The following is a 22,521-nucleotide window of genomic DNA, read 5'->3' as shown; positions in this document are numbered from 1 at the left end:
CTGGGAGATGAACGCCATTTCAGATCCTCATTTCCATTCAAACAGTTTTCTCTGACACAAACTGACATCCTCTGGACCAAGCCACCTCTTGCTTTCCTAATTTCATAGTTTATCAATCTTTCTTTTTGAATTATTAATACCTTAAGGACAGTGAAGCACAAAAAAGATGCCTTTTCCCCCCACAGTATCAATGCCCTTGGCTTTCCCCACAACACACACGGCACTCCATATACCATATCCTCATACAAAGCACTCAATTTCACATCCTCTTGATTTTTATCAATTCACTTCACCACCCCTCCCCACCTTAATATAAGGTTATGTTATTTAGTTTAATATCATAGTTTTACTTAAAATTTTAGCATTATATGTATTAATGCATGTGTGTGTGCTAAACTGGTATGCTCAAGAATGAGATGGACTTCAGTTACACCAACAGGAAATAGTCAAGAGATAATTTACGAGTAAAGAAGTTAGTCACAGAATTGAGGTACCTGATAGCACAATGGAAATTTCAATAAGGTAGTATCAGTTCAGTCACTCAGCCATGTCTGACTCTTTGCGACCCCATGAGCTGCTGCATGTCAGGCCTCCCTGTCCAACACCAACTCCCGGAGCCCACCCAAACTCATGTCCATTGAGTTGTGATGCCATCCAACCATCTCATCCTCTGTCGTCCCCTTCTCCTCCTGCCCTCAATCTTTCCCAGCATCAGGGTCTTTTCCAATGAGTCAACTCTTCGCATTAGGTGGCCAAAGTATTGGAGCTTCAGCTTTAGCATCAGTCCTTCCAATGAACATCCAGGACTGATCTCCTTTAGGATGGACTGGTTGGATCTCCTTGAAGTCCAAGCGACTCTCAAGAGTCTTCTCCAACACCACAGTTCAAAAGCTTCAATACTTTGGCACTCAGCTTTCTTTATAGTCCAACTCTCACGTCCATACATGACTACTGGAAAAACCATAGCCTTGACTAGATGGACCTTTGTCAGCAGAGTAATGTCTCTGCTTTTGAATATGCTATCTAGGTTGGTCATAACTTTCCTTCCAAGGAGTAAGCATCTTTTAATTTCATGGCTGCAATCACCATTTGCAGTGATTTTGGAGCCCAAAAAAATAAAGTCTCTCACTGTTTCCCCATCTATTTGCCATGAAGGTAGTATAGGGGAAAGTATAAAAGTAAAATTGATACAAAGCATGATGATTGTATTGAAGAGACTAGATGACTAGTGCGTGCTAAGTCACTTCAGTCGTTTCCAACTATGCAACCCTATGGACTGTAGCCCACTGGGCTCCTCTGTCTGTGGGGATTCTCCAGGCAAGAATACTGGAGTGGGTTGCCATGCCCTTCTCCAGGGGATTTTCTCTACCCAGGGATTGAACCCTATCTCTTATGTCTCCTGCATTTACAAGTGGGTTCTTCACCACTAGCGCCACCTGAGAAGCCCACACTTGGCCTCTAAATACTACATCAGAGTCCTCATATCTCTCTGCCAATAGTTGAAAAGAGAACTGTCAGCCACTCCATATTGATGCTTAATTTTCCTGAGTGAAAGATATCAAGTGAAACTTTTAATAAGATTCACATTGATTTATATAGTCCCCATCACATCCCTATGTTTAAATAGCCATAATTTTTTCTAATCCTCTCTCATTTTTCTTTTTGTACTGTGATAAAATACATTTTCCATTTTAAACATGCACAATTCCTTAATTACATTCACATGGCTGTTTAGCCATTCTGAAACATTCTAATGAAACTTTGGAATTAAGCTAGATACTAAACAACTAAATATTTCTTCTTATCATGTTTAGAGTAGAAGTATTTCTGAGATGTATAATCATGAGCTTATCAGAAAATTTCAAATTGTAAAATTATGTCCCAATCTGCTGGAATTTAGGAAGGACAAAACAGAATATGATAAAACAAAATATTATACATTTGAATTTTTTTAACCTTTCTTCATCCCTTATTCAGAAAATATTTATTGATAATTTCCCATCTGCAGGCACTGTGATAAGTTCACTCATCAGTGAACAAATCAAACAAAAGCTAAAAACAAAACCCTCCTTGCACTGTGTTGAGTTTTGAGCAGCATTCAAACAATCACAAGTGGTATGAATAGCTTATCTAGTATACTAGAAAGAGCACTACGGAGAAAAATAAAGAGGTGAGGTGTTGCCCTTTGAACATTACATTGGACATCCTTAGTCAAAACACTGTTTATTTTACTTAGTTCCATTTTTTTCAAAGTAGTATTTTTTTTATTTTATATTGGCATATAGTTGATTAACAATATTGTGTTTCAGGTGTACAGCAAAGTGATTCAGCTATACATATATATGTATTCTTTCTCGAATTATTTTCCCATTTAAGTTATTACAGAATATTGACGAGTGTTCCCTGTGCTATACAGGTTATCTTAAGTGTAGTAGTGCTTTGGGTAGTATAGTCATTTTAACAATATTGATTCTTCCAACCCAAGAACATGTTGCCTTCCAAGCCAGATCCTTTGGGGGCTCCTCTTCCCATAGACAGACCCCCTGGTTAGGAAGCCTCATGTGCAGCTCAGGACTTTTACTCCTCTGGGAGAACTTCTGCAGTATAGTTATTGTTAGTTTGTGGATCACCCACCCAGTAGATGTGAGATTTTATTTTATCATGATTATATTCTTCCTACCATCTCGTTGTGGCTTTTTGTCTTTGGATGTAGGTATCTTTTAAAGGTTCCAGAGTGTGTGTGTGTGTGTTTGGTGATGATGTTCAGTTAGTTTTTTGGTGTTTTCATAAGAATGGGTAAGCACACATACTTCTTGGCATCTGCAAAACAGTCCCATTCTTCATGTTACATCACCATTTTCATTTCTTCTTTCTCTCAAACATTTATAATATGATAAAAAATTTTTCCTTGGATTTCTTCATGCTTTGCAGTTTTTATGAGGAAATTTTGAAGAAATTCCTTCAACTCTTGCTTGTGAAAAGAAAAATGACTTAGGCCTTCCCACTAACCCAACTCAGTTTTTTGGGTAGCCTTTCACTGTGGCTCCATACCCACGAGATGCTTGCTTCTCTGTTGTTCATTCTTTTATCTTACATTTGGTTAGGTTGTTATCCCCTTGCAGAATCTGATGAGAGGTCTGAATGTCAATACTTGCCCAGTCACAAGAAGCCACGGACACTAGTTATGAAAGTACACCTCTGTCCCAATGCTGGTTGTCTCATTGGATTTCTGGTGCCTGTAGACACAGTTGACTGAATGTGTATTATAATCCACTGATACAAAAGTGGGTTTTAATACATAACTATATATTCCTTTCAGTGTTTTCACAAATATCTGTTGGATTCTAATAGGCATTATTTTTTTTTTTGCCAATTTTAAATGTAATTTTATTGAAGACATTGCATTTTTCCACTTGGGGAAAAGATTGCACTAGTCAAATATTTTTGGAGGAGAAAAAAACAGAAAAATAAGTTGAACAGGTTTTTCTGATAAAGTATTTCTCAGCTTCTTTAATATGTATTGTGAATCTCAAAGAGAGATCTATTACACAGTGTATTTCCTGGACTTATGGCCACAGTGACCCCCGTTTTCCTCTGTATTTCGGGTACAACACTGTAAGAATTACAGATGCATGAACATGTAACACATCCAAGCGGCAGTGAATTGAAAGAGGCAAGTTTAAAATGGGAGTCAATTTGAATAACTAGCTTGAAAGACATCTTTGAAGTGGTATGTTAAATGCTTGTTAAAATGAATTTCCGTGATCTCCATTTCAGTTGGTTTTGTAACTCTCAGATCAGTCTATAAATTCAGACCTGCTGCTAGTGCCAAAAGTCAAGTTAGAACCTAAGTCATAGAAATAAACTCTAATAAAAGAAGCATCAATTTTTACGTTGCCATGTATTCTTTAAGCAGAGTAGGCCAGATCTTGCTTCCCTCTGAGATGTTTTGTTTTATTTTAAGAGTGCAAAAGCAGAACTTGAAAGTCTGCGGCCCTGTGCAAAGCGTGACCAAGGTAGAGATGGCACCTTAAAGGAGAAAGCCTCTATCGTGGCCCAGTGCCTGGAGCACAAGGATGAGAAACTTCGAAATCGAACCAGAAAACACCGGAGTTTCAACTGTCTGGAGGACACAGAGGCTGAGGTCTTTCCAGGGCGACAGAAAGGCCAGAAAGGCCTAAAGACACTGAGGAAGACTGAGGATAGGAATGGCAAAGATACTTTGGACTGCAATAATAAGTTACCACCAAAGGTCATCGAAGAGCTTAGCGTGGTTCTCCAGCGATCAAGAACGCTTCCAAAAGAGTTACAGGCTGAGCAGGTGGTGCAGAAGGAAATAAAATGACTTGTCCTACAAATTATTTTTTTTAATATTGTGTACAGTGTCTGAAACCAAACTACTTCATGCTGGGTGAGATGTGTTTAGCTATCCTTAACCATTTAAAGAGCATTTTAAACTATTAGTATGTATGTATATATGTGATAAGTGTAAGATTCACTGTGTTGTGGTCTTAACAAAGCTTGTACAGTTCAGCTCTATTAACCTTGCGTAGGAAGGCATTGGGTTACTTTGAGTGGCCAACCTTTTGAAGTACAGTTGACCCCTGAACAACATGGGGCAGGGGTTAGTGTGTTAATCTGTGTATAATTTATAGTCAGCCCCAATATCTGAAATTCCTCTGCATTTGTAGGTTCAACTGATTGTGGATCATGTAGTCCTGTAGGATTTACTTTTTAAAAATATCCACATATAAGTGGACCCATGCAGTTCAAAACCCACATTGATCAAGGGTCAACTGTAGGTGTCTGTTAAGTGGTGTAAATGTATGAACAGAAATTGCAAACTGTACTGTATAAAATGCTGTGTGTAAATGAAGCCTATGAAACTATATGTAACACATTTTGCACTTTGAGAAACCTTGTATATAAAGTTATCATATGTTTTTAGGTTTACATAGGGTCCAACTTTAGGGAAAAGAAAGGAAAGTAAGTTGAAAAGGGGGAGGATTTATTTTAGTGGCTGCCTATCAAAAAACACGGAGGTTTTAAAAAGAGGCAAAGAATTAACACATGTCCTAAAAGCCAAGGAGGTCAGGTTGAGATTCATTCTAGTTAACTGTTGACCAGACCTTGTTCATGAGAAACTGCTTGTTAAGAAAATAATCTAGTGACTAAGTATTTCCCAAGATTAGGATTCAGCCAACACACACGAATAATGGCACTGGCCACTGTTCCCATGGTGTCAGTGAACCAAGCTCAGTACCAACCCATTCACTACACTGCAGCTCTTTGCAGGTGGCTGCTGAGAGGAAACTTACACTGCATTGAAGGGATTATGTATATGGGACCTGGCATGGATGCCACTTGCACTGTTGCTGTATACGAGCAAATTTTAAGAGTTCCTTACTGTCATTTTGGTACGAACAACAGTCATCCTCACAGGGTTTTATTATTCCTGTTTTACTTTGTATATTCATTTCTGAAGTAAGATTGAGTCAGAATTTACTGAAACTGTACAACATATGGCCATCTGGGGGTAGGAGTTAGATTAACTACTATACTTTTGGGAGCTACTAGTTCCCTTTTAACCTAGTTTTTATTTTTCTTTTTAATAAAGCAGGAATCTTCTTCCTGTGCCTAATAAATAATGACAAAGCCCTCTATTTTTAATTCCACATAAACAGCAGCTGCTAGGTTGGTTGTTTTCTCAAGCAATACCATCTAAATTATAGTTGACAGGGGTAGCACTTTTCATCAGTTTCTTTAGAATTGTATTAGGTCTGGTGAGTTTTGATCAAAATTATTTTACTAGTAGGTAGCCAAGCTTTATTCCTACCATTTCCTACCCTCCACCTCTGTTTTTCAGGTGTCTTATCAGAATTTATCAGTGTACAAAGGCCCATACTTTTTTCAGTCCAATCACAGTACAGTAATATGCTGTTAAATGCTATGAATTTCTTCATTACAAAATACTGATCTCTTATACCTGGTGATGATAAAATAGTTTACAAAGGATATGTACTATTTATTCTTTAAATCCACATAGATTGGAATTTTCTTTATAAGAGAGAAACTGCTGGTCAGTTTATGAAATAGGTGGCACTGCTGGGGAGCCTTCATAGCTATAAAGCAAGAATCATGGTGTTTAGAAAAAAACAACTAAAACTATTATTTCTAGTAAATGATAATATTTATGTTTTATGAAATAAGGGGACATGAAAATTATGCTGGACAATGAAACAGTATCTGATTTTTTTTTACCTGCCTTATTTGAATACTTTTGAAACTTGAGCTTAAAATCTAATAACTTCTTTTTCCCTTCCTGTACAACTGTCTCCATTTTACAAGTGTAAGATAAGGGCTAATGATAACATCTCATATATTTTGAGTAAAAATTAAAATTGTTTTACAAGTCCACCTGAATGTGACTGCTTTTTCAAATTAACCACTTTCATCTTTTGAAAATAGACTGCATTTGAAAAAATTTCAATATATACTTCAAACTAGCTGTTAGTTTTTAACCTGTCAGTTTGAATATTGTTCTCCTTTAAATGATGAATATATGCAGACATGAAGAAACAAATTGATGGTACTTTTTCATTTCTGTAGCCCTAAAGTTAATAAAATTAAGCAAAAGTAATTGAAGCAAAAATATTATGTCCATATAACTATATTGTCTGCTAATTAGGATTTATATTTGATAAGTTTTAATGCTAAAATATACAAACTGTATTGTGAAAGGAATATTTTTGAAAATTTACCAAATTTATTTGGATAGAATGTAGTATACACATATTTGTACATTTCTCACACTTCTGATAATGACTTTGAGGAGATGATGAAAGCTTACATTATCTCATCAAAATTTGCATCAAAACTTTCATATTATTTGCTCAACAAAAGACAAAATTAGCTTAATGTGAATAATATCCTGTTATGTGTACAATCATCACATTTATTTTTAATCATCTGAAGACAGCACAGAAATGAATATTGTAGGAAACTAAAATTTATATGCTTTACATCCCTTAGTTATTATTTTTAACAATTTTTTGTTGAAAATGTTATAAATTATTTTCTATATACCTATCTTCTCTGCCATAGCCATTCTCTGTAATGTTTAATGTAAAGTTTTTAATAACTGAGATATCTGTATATGTTTGAGACTTTTTTGTGAATTACTGGATTAAAGTTCAGAATCTAAATGCTCTCATCTGAGAAGTGGGAATAACCAATCTTGTGGGCTTTTTGTGATGACTTATATACAGTTGACCCTTGAACAACACAGGTTTGAACTGTGCCAGTTCACTTATATGTAAATTTCTTTCAGCAGTAAATAATACAGTACTACATGATCTACTGTTGACTGATTTCACAGACAGGGGGAGTGACTAAGTTATATACAGATTTTCAACTGGGTAGAGGTCAGCATCCCTATCCCCCACGTTGTTCAAGGAATGAACTTCACAGTCCACTTTTTTGTGTATTTTTTCAGTAAATATTCATTAGGCCCTTGGTAATCACACATTCCACATTTGCAGATTCAGCCCACTGTGGACTGCAAACTTAACATGCTATTAATAATTGGCTGAATCTACAGATATTAACCTGTGAGGATGAAAAGCTGACTATGGGTATCCTCAGATTTTAGTATACATAGCAGAAATGCCAAGAAGGCAAAATGGTTGTCTGAGGAGGTCTTACAAAATATCTGAGAAAAGAGAAGTGGTCAAGGAAGACAGGGAAAGATACACCCAACTGAATGCAGAGTTCCAGAGAATAGCAAGAAGAGATAAGAAAACCTTAGCCATCTGTATGTCTTCTTTGGAGAAATGTCTGTTTAGTTCTTTGGCCCACTTTTTGATTGGGTTGTTTATTTTTCTGGAATTGAGCTGCAGGAGTTGCTTGTATATTTTTGAGATTAATTTTTTGGCCATTGCTTTGTTTGCTATTATTTTCTCCCATTCTGAAAGCTGTCTTTTCACCTTGCTTATAGTTTCCTTTGTTGTGCAGAAGCTTTTACTAGACATGCAGATGGCTAACAAACACATGAAAAGATGCTCAACATCACTCATTATCAGAGAAATGCAAATCAAAACCACAATGAGATACCATTTCACGCCAGTCAGAATGGCTGCTATCCAAAAGTCTACAAGCAATAAATGCTGGAGAGGGTGTGGAGAAAAAGGAACCCTCTTACACTGTTGGTGGGAATGCAAACTAGTACAGCCACTATGGAGAACAGTGTGGAGATTCCTTCAAAAACTGGAAATAGAACTGCCATATGATCCAGCAATCTCACTGCTGGACATACACACTGAGGAAACCAGAATCGAAAGACACGTGTACCCCAATGTTCATCGCAGCACTGTTTATAATAGCCAGGACATGGAAGCAACCTAGATGTCCATCAGCAGATGAATGGATAAGAAAGCTGTGGTAGATATACACAATGGAGTATTACTCAGCCATTAAAAAGAATACAGTTGAATCAGTTCTAATGAGGTGGATGAAACTGGAGCCTATTATACAGAGTGAAGTAAGCCAGAAAGAAAAACACCAATACAGTATACTAACACGTATATATGGAATTTAGAAAGAAGGTAATGATAAACCTGTATGCGAGACAGCAAAAGAGAACCAATGTATAGAACAATCTTTTGGACTCTGTGGGAGAGGGCGGGGGTGGGATGATTTGGGAGAATGGCATTGAAACGTATATTATCATATGTGAAATGAATTGCCAGTCCAGGTTCGATGCATGAGACAGGATGCTCGGGGCTGGTGCATTGGGATGACCCAGAGGGATGGGATGGGGAGGGAGGTGGGAGGGAGGTTCAAGATGGGGAACACATGTATACCCGGGGCAGATTCATGTCAATGTATGGCAAAACCAACCAATATAATATTGTAAAGTAATTAGCCTCCAATAAAGAAGAGGTGGCAAAAAAACACAGAAGAAATATGCATAAAAGTTCTTAATGACCTGGATAACCACTGTGGTGTGGTCACTCACCTAGAGCCAGACATCCTGGAGTGTGAAGTCAAGTGGGCCTTAGAAAGCATTGCTAAGAACAAAGCTAGTGGAGGTGATGGAATTCTAGCTGAGCTATTTCAAATCCTTAAAGATGATGTGGTTAAAATGCTGCACTCAACACGTCAGAAAATTTGGAAAACCCAGCAGTGTCCACAGGACTTGAAAACGTCAGTTTTCATTACAATCCCAAAGAAAGGCAATGCCAAAAAATGCAACTGAGCTATTTCTCATGCTAACAAGATTATGCTCAAAATCCTTCAAGCTAGACTTCAACAGTATGTGAAATGAGACCTTTCAGATGTACAAGCTGGATTCAGAAAAGGCAGAAATCAGAGATCAAATTGCCAACATTCACTGAATAATGGAGAAAGCAAGGGAATTCCAGAAAAACTTCTGCTGCATTGACTATGCTATAGCCTTTGACTATTGTGGATCACAATAAACTGTGGAAAATTCTTAAAGAGACTGGAATACCAGATTACCTTACCTGCCTCCTGAGAAACCTGTATGCAGGTCAAGGAGCAACAGTTAGAACCGGACATGGAACTGGTTCAAAACTGGCAAAGGAGTACGTCAAGGCTGTATATTGCTACCATGCTTATTTAACTTCTATGCAGAGTACATTATGTGAAATGTCAAGCTGGATGAACCACAAGCTGGAATCAAGATTGCCCGGAGAAATATAACCAACCTCAGATATGCAGATGATACCACTCTAATGGCAGAAAGGGAAGAGGAACTAAAGAGTTTCTTGATGAGGGTGAAAGAGGAGAGTGAAAAAACTGGCTTAAAACTCAACATTCAAAAAATGAAGGTCATGCGATTCGGTTCCATCACTTCATGACAAACAGAAGCAGAAAACAGGGAAGCAGTGACAGATTTTCTTTTCTTGGACTCCAGTATTGCTGCCAACAGTGACTGCAGCTGTAAAATTGAAAAATGTTTGCTCCTTGGAAGAAAAGCTATGACTAACTTAGCATTTCAGGGCTTCCCTTGTAGCCAGTTGGTAAAGAATCTGCCCAGCAGGAGACCTGGGTTTGATTCCTGGGTTGGGAAGATCCCTGGAGAAGGAAATGACAACCCACTCCAGTATTCTTGCCTGGAGAATCCCTTGGACAGAGGAGCCAGGCAGGCTACAGTCTATGGGGTTGCAAGAGTTGGAAACATCTTAGCGACTAAACCAGCACCAACTTAGCATTTTTAAAAGCAGAGACATCACTGTTGAGATAGGTCCATATAATGAGAACTATGGTTTTTCTAATAGTCATGTACAGATGTGAGAGTTGGACTGTAAAGAAGGCTAAGTGCTAAAGAATTGATGCTTCTGAAGTGTGGTGGTGGTGAAGACTCTTGAGAGTCCCTTGGACTGAAAGGAGGTCAAAGTCAATCCTAAAGGAAATCAACCCTGAATATTCATTGGAAGGTCCGAAACTGAAGCTCCAATACTTTGGTCACCTGGTGCAAAGAGTTAACTCACTGGAAAAGACCCTGATGCTGGGAAAGATTGAAGGCAAAAGGTGAAAGGAGCAACAGAGGATGAAATGGCTAGATAGCATCACCAACTCAATGGGTATGAATCTGAGCAAACTCTGGGAGACAGTGGGGGATAGAAGAACCTTGCGTATTGCAGTGCATGAGTTTGCAAAGACTTGGACACAACTTAGCGACTGAGCAACAGCACTGATTCCCAATGTGTGAGTATGTCACGGGGCTTTCCCCCATACCAATAGGCAATTCTCCAACACAAGCTGAGTGTCCTGCAGCTCAACTCAATTCTCACACTATCTAGCCAAAGAAGATAGCATCAGATCCAACAAGTTGAGTGCTCAGTCCCATATGACTGCTTTGCACTCTCTGCTTCAGATGCCAGTCATAAGTCCAAGTGACCAAGTACACTTCTGACCCGTGAGCTACAGACTGGAAGTTCAAATGACCCCATTCCCTGGGTTGTTTTAATTTACTACAGAGTCTTACAGAACTCAAATATTTTACTAACTAAATAACTAGTCATCTAAACTACTTACTTACTAGATTAATTATAGAGGGGCATACTTTAGGAATAGCCAGATGGAAGAGATCCATAGTGAAAGGTATGGAGAAAGCACAGAGAACATGAAATGACAATGAGGTAACTTTCTGGAATGGATGGACCATAATGTTCTATAGTTTTGACAGAGATTTGGGCTGTACAAGTGAATGCATTTATCAAAACTCATGGAAGATGCACTTAAAATATGTGCATTTTATGTACATTTTATATAAAATGCATGCTAAAATATTTGAGGAAGTTGGTGAGATGTTTACAGCGTTCTTTCAATGAGTAGAAAATAAGGTGAATGGATGAATAGAGAGGGACGGATAGGATAGTTGAGCAAGCATAGTAAAATGTAATGGGCAGATGCTAGGTAGCAGCTTTTCAGGGTGGGGGCTGGCTCACTGATATATATATTTTTTCAACTTTGATGCATGTTCAAGAGTTTGCATAATAAGGAGTTGGAAAAATGCAGCATAAAAGGCACATGTGATTTATTCAGTCTGTCTAGCATTTTTCATGTTAATGAAATAGAGACTGAATTAAATTGTATTTAATTTCAATTCTGCCTTTTCATATGTACCCACTATTCATAATAGTGAAAGCAGTTACCTGCATGGGTTTCTTTTAGAACTCAATTAACATTGATTTGTCCATTGCTGCAGACTGTATTAATACTAACAACCTAGAATAAATTAGTGTTTGCTCTTTATGAATAAGCTCAATAAACTGCTCCTTTCATTTCTACTTCCTTTAAATGTGTTCTAATTAAAAGCTATTAATGTTTGTATTTCCTGGCAATTTTATTTTTTCATTCATATTCAAATTACCACATTACTGAAAAGTATATATTTCCTAATAAATGTCAGATTTTATTGTTTTTCTATTTAAGAGTTTAATGACTCTACTTGGATGTTCAAAACTTAACTTTAAAAAAAAAATCATAGTTCAACAATCTACCACGCCCTATTTTTCAGATATGAACTGTTCTAATATGAAGTACTACCTCAGTTCAGTTCAGTTCAGTCGCTCAGTCGTGTCCGACTCTTTGTGACCCCATGAATCACAGCACGCCAGGCCTCCCTGTCCATCACCAACTCCCGGAGCTCACTCAAACTCATGTCCATCAAGTCAGTGATGCCATCCAGCCATCTCATTCTCTGTCGTCCCCGTCTCCTCCCACCCCCAATCCCTCCCAGCATCAGACTCTTCCAGTGAGTCAACTCGTCGCATGAGGTGGCCAAAGTATTGCAGTTTCAGCTTTAGCATCAGTCCTTCCAATGAACACCCAGGATTGATCTCCTTTAGAATGGACTGGTTGGCTCTCCTCACAGTCCAAGGAACTCTCAAGAGTCTTCTCCATCACCACAGTTCAAAAACATCCATTCTTCAGCGATCAGCTTTCTTCACAGTCCAACTCTCACATCCATACATGGTCCAGAAAATGGTTAGGTTCATTGAAGGTGTCCAAAGAACATATGAAAACTACTATCTGAATTTATTTATATTAAAAAATATTTATTCATATTTAGTCTATTGACTGACCAGGACATGCTCGCTTGGTCTCTATCAGTAACATATCACATGCAGTATTTGAATTTCCTTACAAAAGAATGATATGCAGTGTGGAAGAGTTCGCAGTTTTGTTATTGTCTTATGTTGCAGTTCATAATTGACTGTGTAAATGGATTTATAAACACTAATTTTAATTAAGAAAACTCGTAGAAAAGGACACTTGGTTTAAAAGAGTTCTTTAAAGAGCAGGCAAGAAATGAAGGTAAAACAATCTGTGAAATGAAAGTAATATTAATAAATGTGAACATGAAAAAATGATAAAACCAACTTATCTTCCTAGCCACAAAATCGGAGCACTTCAGAGCCTCATTATGCACTAAAGATGATATTCTAGACTGATCTGACCAAAAGTCACCTAAAAGGATAGCTATCACGAAGAAGACTATTTGAAATTAAATGCACTACTATTAATGATGAACTTTGCCCTAAAGGAATTTTCACGTCTTGAGATAATAACTAATAGTAGTATAAAATATTCATGGGATCAAAACTTTTTAAGCATGGAGAAAATAAAGACAAATCTCTGCAATTTTTTTTTTTTTTAGTCACTTAAGCTTTTATTTTTTGTGAGAGGGTTGAAAGGAGAGCTTTAATACAGGTGAGACTTGAGGCTTTTCAAGCAGATCCAAGTCTTGATGAAGTGATTCAAACTCAAATCCTGAATGCATATTCATGGTAGGCCCCAGTGTCTTCAAAAACTTGTACTTGATGCTTTCCCAAAGTGCTAGGATTAGAATGCCAAAATACAAACTGATTCATGTTTTTGTCCATGGATTTCTTTAAATGAAGTACATGTTAGTGTCCACAGATATCAGAGTTCTGCAAAACTGCCTGGAATCCATGTTTCCAGGAGGACCACAGATGCCCCACCCCGCTAAGCACGATTGCTCCACAACCAGGTCTGCAATTTTTAAATGGGACATTAAAAGTCATTTGATACGTAATATTGTACTTTACATAATTAACATAAATTATAAAGTTTTTAAAGTCTTTTGTGAGTGAAAGACATGAAAACTCCCAAAAAACTGAACAAAGACTTGTTCTTCTGTAGTAGAGGGCTGGAGTAATACATGACAAACAAACATAAATGCATATAATTAGAAGACAAAAATGAATTGCCAGAAGATCTGAACAAACAGGGGTGGGAGGGATAGAAGTTAATTTATGAAAATACCCATATTTCAATTACAATCCAATTTTGAATTTGAATACAATCCAATGTTGAAGCTGAAACTCCAATACTCTGGCCACCTGATGCAAAGAACTGACTCATTTGAAAAGACCCTGATGCTGGGAAAGATTGAAGGCAGGAGGAGAAGGGGACGACAGAGGATGAGATGGTTAGATGGCATCACCGACTCAATGGACATGAGTTTGAGTGAACTCTGGGAGTTGGTGATGGACAGGGAGGCCTGGAGTGCTGTGGTCCATGGGGTTGCAAGGAGTCAGACACGACTGAGCGACTGAACTGAACTGAATGAAATACAAAACAACTACATTTTCTGTGATCCTCTAAAGAAAAATATAGAGAAATAGATCTTAAATAATGGCTCTTATAAAATCCATCTTTCTTGAAATACCTATAAGTGCTCATGGAGCAGCATATTTGATTATAATGGAGAGAGGAGTCCAGGATGAGAGAATCACACATGAATTCATTTCATCTTTTTTCAGAGACAAGATTTTGCACTGGAATATGTATTTTGGGTGGATATACTTCAGCTGGAAATGCCCTCATTTTGTGATGAAATTCCAAAGAACTACTGCAAAATTACCTTCACATTAATTTTACACTAGTTGGCTAAACCTAGAAGTGAAAACTTCCGACAAACATTATTAGTCATGAATTTCATCTGATGTAGTTCTGACATTCTGACTGGAGAAACGTCTCCAGAGTCTGGCTACAGATACTCTGTGTAAGAACATTTGTGATCACAGCCCTATGTGTTCAAAACAAAGCAGTGGGATGATTACATTGTTGTAAGAGTTTTAAGTGAGGAAGTTCTAAAATATAGCAACTCTGTCAACCTACAGAAACAAACGTCAGAGATTCCTTTCTAGGCATGGAAAATAACACTCAGGTTATCTCCTTTAAACTTTTATAAAGTACACACTGAATAAATCCATGTTAAAATCAATAAACAAATCAATGAATTAACAAACAACATACAGTTTCAAATATCATCCAAAAGTGCGATTATCTCCTCTTCCTTAATTGTTTTAATTATGCATAACTAATCCTAAGAAGGGACTTTCCAGGTTGTTCAGTGGTAAAGAATCTGCCTGCAATACAGGAGATGCAGGTTCGATAGCTGGGAAGATCCCATGGAGAAGGAAATTGCAACCCACTCCAGTATACTTGCCTCGGAAATCCCATGAACAGAGAAGCCTGGCGAGCTACAGTCCATGGGGCCGCAAAAGAGTTGGACATGACTTAGCTATTAAACAACAACAAAATCCTAAGAAGAGCAATGTCACTGAAAAGTTTTGAAGATAAACTCTATATCAGTTCAGTTCAGTCACTTAGTCGTGTCCTACTCTTTGTGACCCCATGGACTGCAGCATTCCAGACCTCCCTGTCTATCACCAACTCGTGGAGTATACTCAAATTCATGTCCATTGAGTCCGCAATCCCATCCAACCATCTCATCCTCTGTCGTCCCCTTCTCCTCCTGCCTTACATCTTTCCCAGGATCAGGGTCTTTACCAATGAGTCAGTTCTTCACATCAGGTGGCCAGAATATTGGAGTTTCAGCTTCAACATCAGTCCTTCCAATGAACACCCAGGACTGATCTCCTTTAGGATGGACTGGTTGGATCTCCTTGCAGGCCAAGGGACTCTCAAGAGTCTTCTCCAACACCACAGTTCAAAGGCATCAATTCTTCAGGGCTCAGCTTTCTTCACAGTCTCTCACATCAATCCATGACTACTGGAAAAACCATAGCCTTGACTAGACAGACCTTTGTTGACAAAGTAATGTCTCTGCTTTTTAATATGCTATCTAGGTTGGTCATAAATTTCCTTCCGAGGAGTAAGTGTCTTTTAATTTCATGGCTGAAATCGCCATCTGCAGTGATTTTGGAGCCCACAAAAATAAAGTCTGACACTGTTTCCATTGCTTCTCCATCTATTTTCCATGATGTGATGGGACTGGATGCCATGATCTTAGTTTTCTGAATGTTGAGCTTTAAGCCAACTTTTTCACCCTCCTCTTTCATCAAGAGGGTCTTTAGTTCTTCTTCACTTTCTGCCATAAGGGTGGTGTCATCTGCATATCTGAGGTTATTGATATTTCTCCCAGCAATCTTGATTCCAGCTTGTGCTTCTTCCAGCCCAGCGATCTCACAATGTGCTTTGCATATAAGTTAAATAAGCAGGGTGACAATATACAACCTTGACGTAATCTTTTTCCTATTTGGAACCAGTCTGTTGTTCCATGTCCAGTTCTAATTGTTGCTCCCTGACCTGCATACAGGTTTCTCAAGAGGCAGGTCAGGTGGTCTGGTATTCCCATCTCTTTCAGAATTTTCCACAGTTTATTGTGATCCACACAGTCAAAGGCTTTGACATAGTCAATAAAGCAGAAATAGACATTTTTCTGGAACTCTCTTGCTTTTTGCATGATCCAGCAGATGTTGGCAATTTGATCTCTGGTTCCTCTGCCTTTTCTAAAAACAGCTTGAACATCTGGAAGTTCAAGTTTCACGTATTGCTGAAGCCTGGCTTGGAGAATTTTGAGCATTACTTTACTAGCATGTGAGATAGGTGCAATTGTGCAGTAGTTTGAGCATTCTTTGGCATTTCCTTTCTTTGGGATTGGAAAGAAAACTGACTTTTTCCAGTCCCATGGCCACTGCTGAGTTTTCCACATTTGCTGGCATATTGAATGCAGCACTTTCACACAATAATCTTTTAGGATTTGAAATAGCTTAACTGGAATTCCATCACCTTCACTATCTTTGTTCATAGTGATGCTTCCTAAGGACCACTTGACTTCACACTCCAGGATGTCTGGCTCTATGTGAGTGATCACTCCATTGTGATTATCTGGGTCGTGATCATAAGCAATTTGTTAACCTGATGAAAATTAAATGAAGAATGCTCCAGGCAGAGAACAACAAGTTTGAAACATCAGAAAAAGGAAACAATTTGCAGCATTAGGATAATTTCCTTCAACTTTCTTCAATTTTACACTTCTACAAATAAAAAATTTGTGAATGTTCAATGCCAACAGCTAGCTAGCCTTTTTTCCTTCTCTTCCTCCACCCTGCTTCCTTTCCTTCCTTCCTTTCTCCTTACTTTAACTCAAATATATTATTTGTTAGTGAAACAGATACTATGTTTCAACAAAATAGGTACTTATAAAGGAAGAGATAAAACTGTTTTGCATGTTTCCTCTTTATATATCAATATATTAGCTGTCATACCCCAAAGATCAATGCATCCTAAACAGGAAATTATTTTATTAGAAAATCTGAAAGATCAATGTGTCTGAAACCTAGGAATCCATGATGAGGCTTATAAAATCTGAGGCAAAGGTAGGCAGTATCTCAGTCATGAAGTTCCTGATGTTACACATTTAAAGCTTTTGAATTTTTCACTAGGTTAACTGAACACCAATGAAGGATTTAGAGAACCTCATTTCAGAGTATAATACTGAAGCTACTATATGGAGAATGGATTGAGTAATAATGGGAGAAAAATAAAAGGAGAATATCATGGTAATGTAGGAAAAATGATACAGAGTTGGATTAGACTGCTGCAGTGGCAGTGGAAAAAATGTGATTAGAGATATATTTTAGAGGTAGATTTGTCAAGCCTTTTGATGTGAAAACATGAATTATATACTCAAGATGGGGGAGTAGTAGGACATGAAGCTCACCTTCTAACACAAATCTGTAAAAAATATACACCTCTATGTTGAGTAATTCTCAAAGAATATCGACTGAATACTAGCAGAAGACCTCACACTTCAAAACAGGCAAGAAAACATAACTGAGTAGGACAAAAGAAAACAAAAGAAATAGAAAAAGGAATTGGGATGGGACCTGCATCCCTGGGAGGGAGCTAAAAAAGAGGAAAGGTTCTCACACCATGGGATTTCCCATACTGGCAGGGAGAACTGCTGGGACAGAAGGAGAGCTTCAGAACATCAAGGACAGCATAGCAACTAGTCTGTGGCTTCCAGAACAGAGGGAAACCTTCACAGTTGATCAGTGTTGCCACCCTGCACTCCCAAGACTGAGAGGTGTGTCCACCAGGGTGGATGGGGCCTAGGTGCTGCAGATCAGACCTGAGGAGGGGACTGAGGTTGGTGGCACAGAAACTGCCTGAAGGGGATGGATCTGGTGTGACCACAACTGAGGGTATACAAGGAAGAAGCCTGACCTGCCTTAGAGACCAAGAATCATTACTTGGGAGGTGAGTGGGGAGGGGCAAGACCTGCCATTGCCTTTTTCTCTGTGTGCTCTGATGCCCACATAAGCTCTGGAAACAGGCATGAGTCGCCATTGCAGATTTCAGGAGTAGTCACAAGCTGCCATTACAACCTTCTGAGCTACAGGAGTGGTCATGAGCCCCTGTCACTAGTTTCCTGGGCTCCAGGGGCACACACAAGCTGCCATCACCACCAAGAACCCCAGAAGCAGGCACCAGAAAGATTATCATTCAGAATAGAAGGAGAGAATAAATTTCTCAGACAAGCCAAAACTAAATGAGTACAGCAATACTAAAGCTGTAGTAAAGGAAATATTGAAAGGTCTACTCTAAATAGAAAAAAAAAAAAAAGAATCTATAGGATTGGAAAGTAAATCACCTAAATAAGCCAGTACATAGGCTACAGAAAAATATTTCTGTGAAGCTGAGGATAACCACAATGAAGAGCAAAAGGATGAACATGAAGATGTAAAAGAGGACGTCAAAATCATAAGATGTGCAGGAAGAGAGTAAAAAAAAAAAAATGTAGATTTTTTTTTTCATTTCCTAGAATGTGTTTGAGCCTATATGATGACCAATCTAAGGGAAATAGATACAGGAAGGAATTAATATTCTTGAAAAACAGGTGACCAAAAATCAAAAACACACAAAAGATTCACAAAAGCCCACAGAAGAGAATAAAATTCAAAACAAAATCATTAAAACACAAAAGGAAAAAGAAAAAGAATGGAAGAAATATAAGATCATTGAGAAAATAGGGTTTAAAATAGCAATAATACAAATCTATCAATCATTACCTTAAATGTCAATGAACTAAATGGTCCAATCAAAAAACACAGATGGGTAGATTTTATAAAAACCAAGATCCTACAATATGCTACTTACAAGAAACAAAAATAAGACAAAGAACACATATATTGAAAATGAGGGAATGGAAAAAGATATTTCACACAAATGGAAATGAAAAGAAAGCAGGGTCACAATACTCAGAAAAATAAGACTTTAAAATAAAGGTCATTAAGAAAGATAATTAAGGACACTATATAATAAAAGAATAAAAATGGCAGAGGAATTTGCACTCAACATATATGCACCCAATATCAGTTCAGTTCAGTTCAGTCACTCAGTCGTGTCCGACTCTCCACGACCCCATGAATCACAGCATCCCAGGCCTCCCTGTCCATCACCAACTCCCACAGTTCACTCAAACTCATGTCCATCGAGTGGGTGATGACATCCAGCCATCTTATTCTCTGTCGTCCCCTTCTCTTCCTGCCCCCAATCCTTCCCAGTATCAGAGTCTTTTACAGTGAGTCAACTCGTCACATGAGGTGGCCAAAGTATTACAGTTTCAGCTTTAGCATCAGTCCTTCCAATGAACACCAAGGATTGATCCCTCTTACAATGGACTTGTTGGATCTCCTTACAGTCCAAGGGACTCTCAAGAGTCTTCTCCAGCACCACAGTTCAAAAGCATCAATTCTTTGGCGATCAGCTTTCTTCACAGTCCAACTCTCACATCCATACATGACCACTGGAAAAACCATAGCCTTGACTAGACGGACCTTGGTTGGCAAAGTAATGTCTCTGCTTTTTAATATGCTATCTAGGTTGGTCATAACTTTCCTTTCAAGAAGTAAGCGTCTTTTAATTTCATGGCTGCAATCAGCATCTGCAGTGATTTTGGAGCCCAAAAAAATAAAGTCTGATACTGTTTCCATTGGTTTTCCATCTATTTCCCATGAAGTGATGGACCAGATGCCATGCTTTGTTTTCTGAATGTTGAGATTCAAGCCAACATTTTCACTCTCCTCTTTCACTTTCATCAAGAGGCTTTTTAGTTCCTCTTCACTTTCTGCCATAAGGGAAGTGTCATCTGCATATCTGAGGTTATTGATATTTCTCTCAGCAATCTTGATTCCAGCTTGTGCTTCTTCCAGCCCAGGGTTCCTCATGATGTACTCTGCATATAAGTTAAATAAGCAAGGTGGCAATATACAGCCTTGATGTACTCCTTTTCCTATTTGGAACCAGTCTGTTGTTCCATGTACAGTTCTGACTGTTGCTTCCTGACCTGCATACAGGTTTCTCAAGAGGCAGGTCAGGTGGTCTGGTATTCCCATCTCTTTCAGAATTTTCCACAGTTTATTGTGATCCACACATTCAAAGGCCTTGGCATAGTCAATGAAGCAGAAATAGATGTTTTTCTGGAACTCTCTTGCTTTCTCCATGATCCAGCGGATGTTGGCAATTTGATCTCTGGTGCCTCTGCCTTTTCTAAAACCAGCTTGAACATCTGGAAGTTCACGGTTCACATATTGCTGAAGCCTGGCTTGGAGAATTTTGAGCATGACTTTACTAGCGTGTGAGATGAGTGCAACTGTGTGGTAGTTTGAGCATTCTTTGGCATTGCCTTTCTTTGGGATTGGAATGAAGACTGATCTTTTCCAGTCCTGTGGTCACTGCTGAGTTTTCCAAATTTGCTGGCATATTGAGTGCAGCACTTTCACAGCATCATCTTTCAAGATGTGAAGTAGCTCAACTGGAATTCTATCACCTCCACTAGCTTTGTTTGCAGTGATGCTTTCTAAGGCCCACTTGACTTCACATTCCAAGATGTCTGGCTCTAGGTCAGTGATCACGTTATCATGAGTATCTTGGTCGTGAAGATCTTTTTTTGTACAGTTCTGTGTATTCTTGCCACCTCTTCTTAATATCTTCTGCTTCTGTTAGGTCCATACCATTTCTGTCCTTTATCGAGCCCATCTTTGCATGAAATGTTCCCTTGGAATCTCTAATTTTCTTGAAGAGATCTCTTGTTTTTCCTAGTCTGTTGTTTTCCTCTATTTCTTTGCATTGATCACTGAGGAAGGCTTTCTTATCTCTCCTTGCTATTCTTTGGAACTCTACATTCAGATGCTTCTCTCTTTCCTTTTCTCCTTTATTTTCGCTTCTCTTCTTTTCACAGCTATTTGTAAGGCCTCCTCAGACAGCCATTTTGCTTTTTTGCATTTCTTTTCCATGGGGATGGTCTTGGTCCCTGTCTCCTGTACAATGTCACGAACCTCCATCCAGAGTTCATCAGGCACTCTATCTATCAGATCTAGTCCCTTAAATCTATTCCTCACTTCCACTGTATAATCATAAGGGATTTGATTGAGGTCATATCTGAATGGCCTAGTGGTTTTCCCTACTTTCTTCAATTTAAGTCTGAATTTGGCAATAAGGAGTTTATGATCTGAGCCACAGTCAGCTCCTGGTCTTGTTTTTGCTAACTGTATACAGCTTCTTCATCTTTGGCTGCAAAAAATATAATCAATCTGATTTCAGTGTTGACCATCTGGTGATATCCATGTGTAGAGTCTTCTCTTGTGTTGTTGGAAGAGGGTGTTTGCTATGACCAGTGCATTCTCTTGGCAAAACTCTATTAGCCTTTGCCCTACTTCATTCCGTGCTCCAAGGCCAAATTTGCCTGTTACTCCAGGTGTTTCTTGAATTCTTACTTTTGCATTCCAGTCCCCTATAATGAAAAGGACATCTTTTTTGGGTGTTAGTTCTAAAAGGTCTTGTAGGTCTTCATAGAACCGTTCACCTTCGGCTTCTTCAGCGTTACTGGTTGGGGCATAGGCCTGGACTACTGTAATATTGAATGGTTTGCCTTGGAAACGAACAGAAATCATTCTGTCATTTTTAAGATTGCATCCAAGTACTGCATTTCTGACTCTTTTGTTGACCATGATGGCTACTCCATCTCTTCTAACGGATTCCTGCCCACAGTAGTAAATATAATGGTCATCTGAGTTAAATTCACCCATTCCAGTCCATTTTAGTTCACTGATTCCTAGAATCTCTATGTTCACTCTTGCCATCTCCTGTTTGACCACTTCCAATTTGCCTTGATTCATGGACCTAACATTCCAGGTTTCTATGCAATATTGCTCTTTACAGCACTGGACCTTGCTTCTATCACTGGTCATATCCACAAGTGGGTATTGGTTTTGCTTTGGCTCCATCCCTTCATTCCTTCTAGAGTTATTTCTCCACTGATCTCCAGTAGCATACTGGGCCCCTACCGACCTGGGGAATTCCTCATTCAGAATTCTATCATTTTGCCTTTTGATACTGTTCATGGGGTTCTCAAGGCAAGTATACTGAAATGGTTTGCCATTCCCTTCTCCAGTGGACCACATTCGGCTCTCGTCCATGTGATCAGATCGACTAGTTTCCTGTGATTATAATTTCAGCGTGTCTGCCCTCTGATGTCCCCTCGCAATACCTACTGTCTTATTTCGGTTTCTCTTACCTTGGGCGTGGGATTCTCGTCACAGCTGCTCCAGCAAAGTGCAGCTGCTGCACCTTACCTTGGACGAGGGGTATCTCCTCAAGGCCACCCCTCCTTCTCCTTTGGAGAAGGGAATGGCAATCTGCTCCAGTATTCTT

The 22,521-nt window shown here is 38.6% G+C and overlaps 1 protein-coding gene across 5 annotated transcripts in view; it reads left to right on the top strand.

The window, feature by feature from the left end:
• Positions 1 to 22,521, top strand: part of ARAP2 (ArfGAP with RhoGAP domain, ankyrin repeat and PH domain 2) — a 355,345-nt gene that overhangs the window by 184,302 nt on the left and 148,522 nt on the right. For 3 of the 5 annotated variants that reach the window (XM_055434095.2, XM_055434093.2, XM_055434094.2), the window contains one exon: positions 3,965 to 6,415. The exons of the other annotated variants lie outside the window; for them this stretch is intronic. In XM_055434095.2, coding sequence (XP_055290070.2) covers positions 3,965 to 4,345 — 381 coding nt within the window. In that variant the 3' untranslated portion in view covers positions 4,346 to 6,415. Of the gene's footprint in view, positions 1 to 3,964; positions 6,416 to 22,521 lie in introns of those variants that run through there. 5 annotated transcript variants of the gene reach the window in all.

Source organism: Moschus berezovskii, chromosome 5, assembly GCF_049115385.1.
Source record: "Moschus berezovskii isolate FMDL1 chromosome 5, NW_MosBer_1.0, whole genome shotgun sequence".
Lineage (NCBI taxonomy): Eukaryota > Metazoa > Chordata > Mammalia > Artiodactyla > Moschidae > Moschus > Moschus berezovskii.
This window is presented reverse-complemented; position numbering and strand designations above follow the sequence as displayed.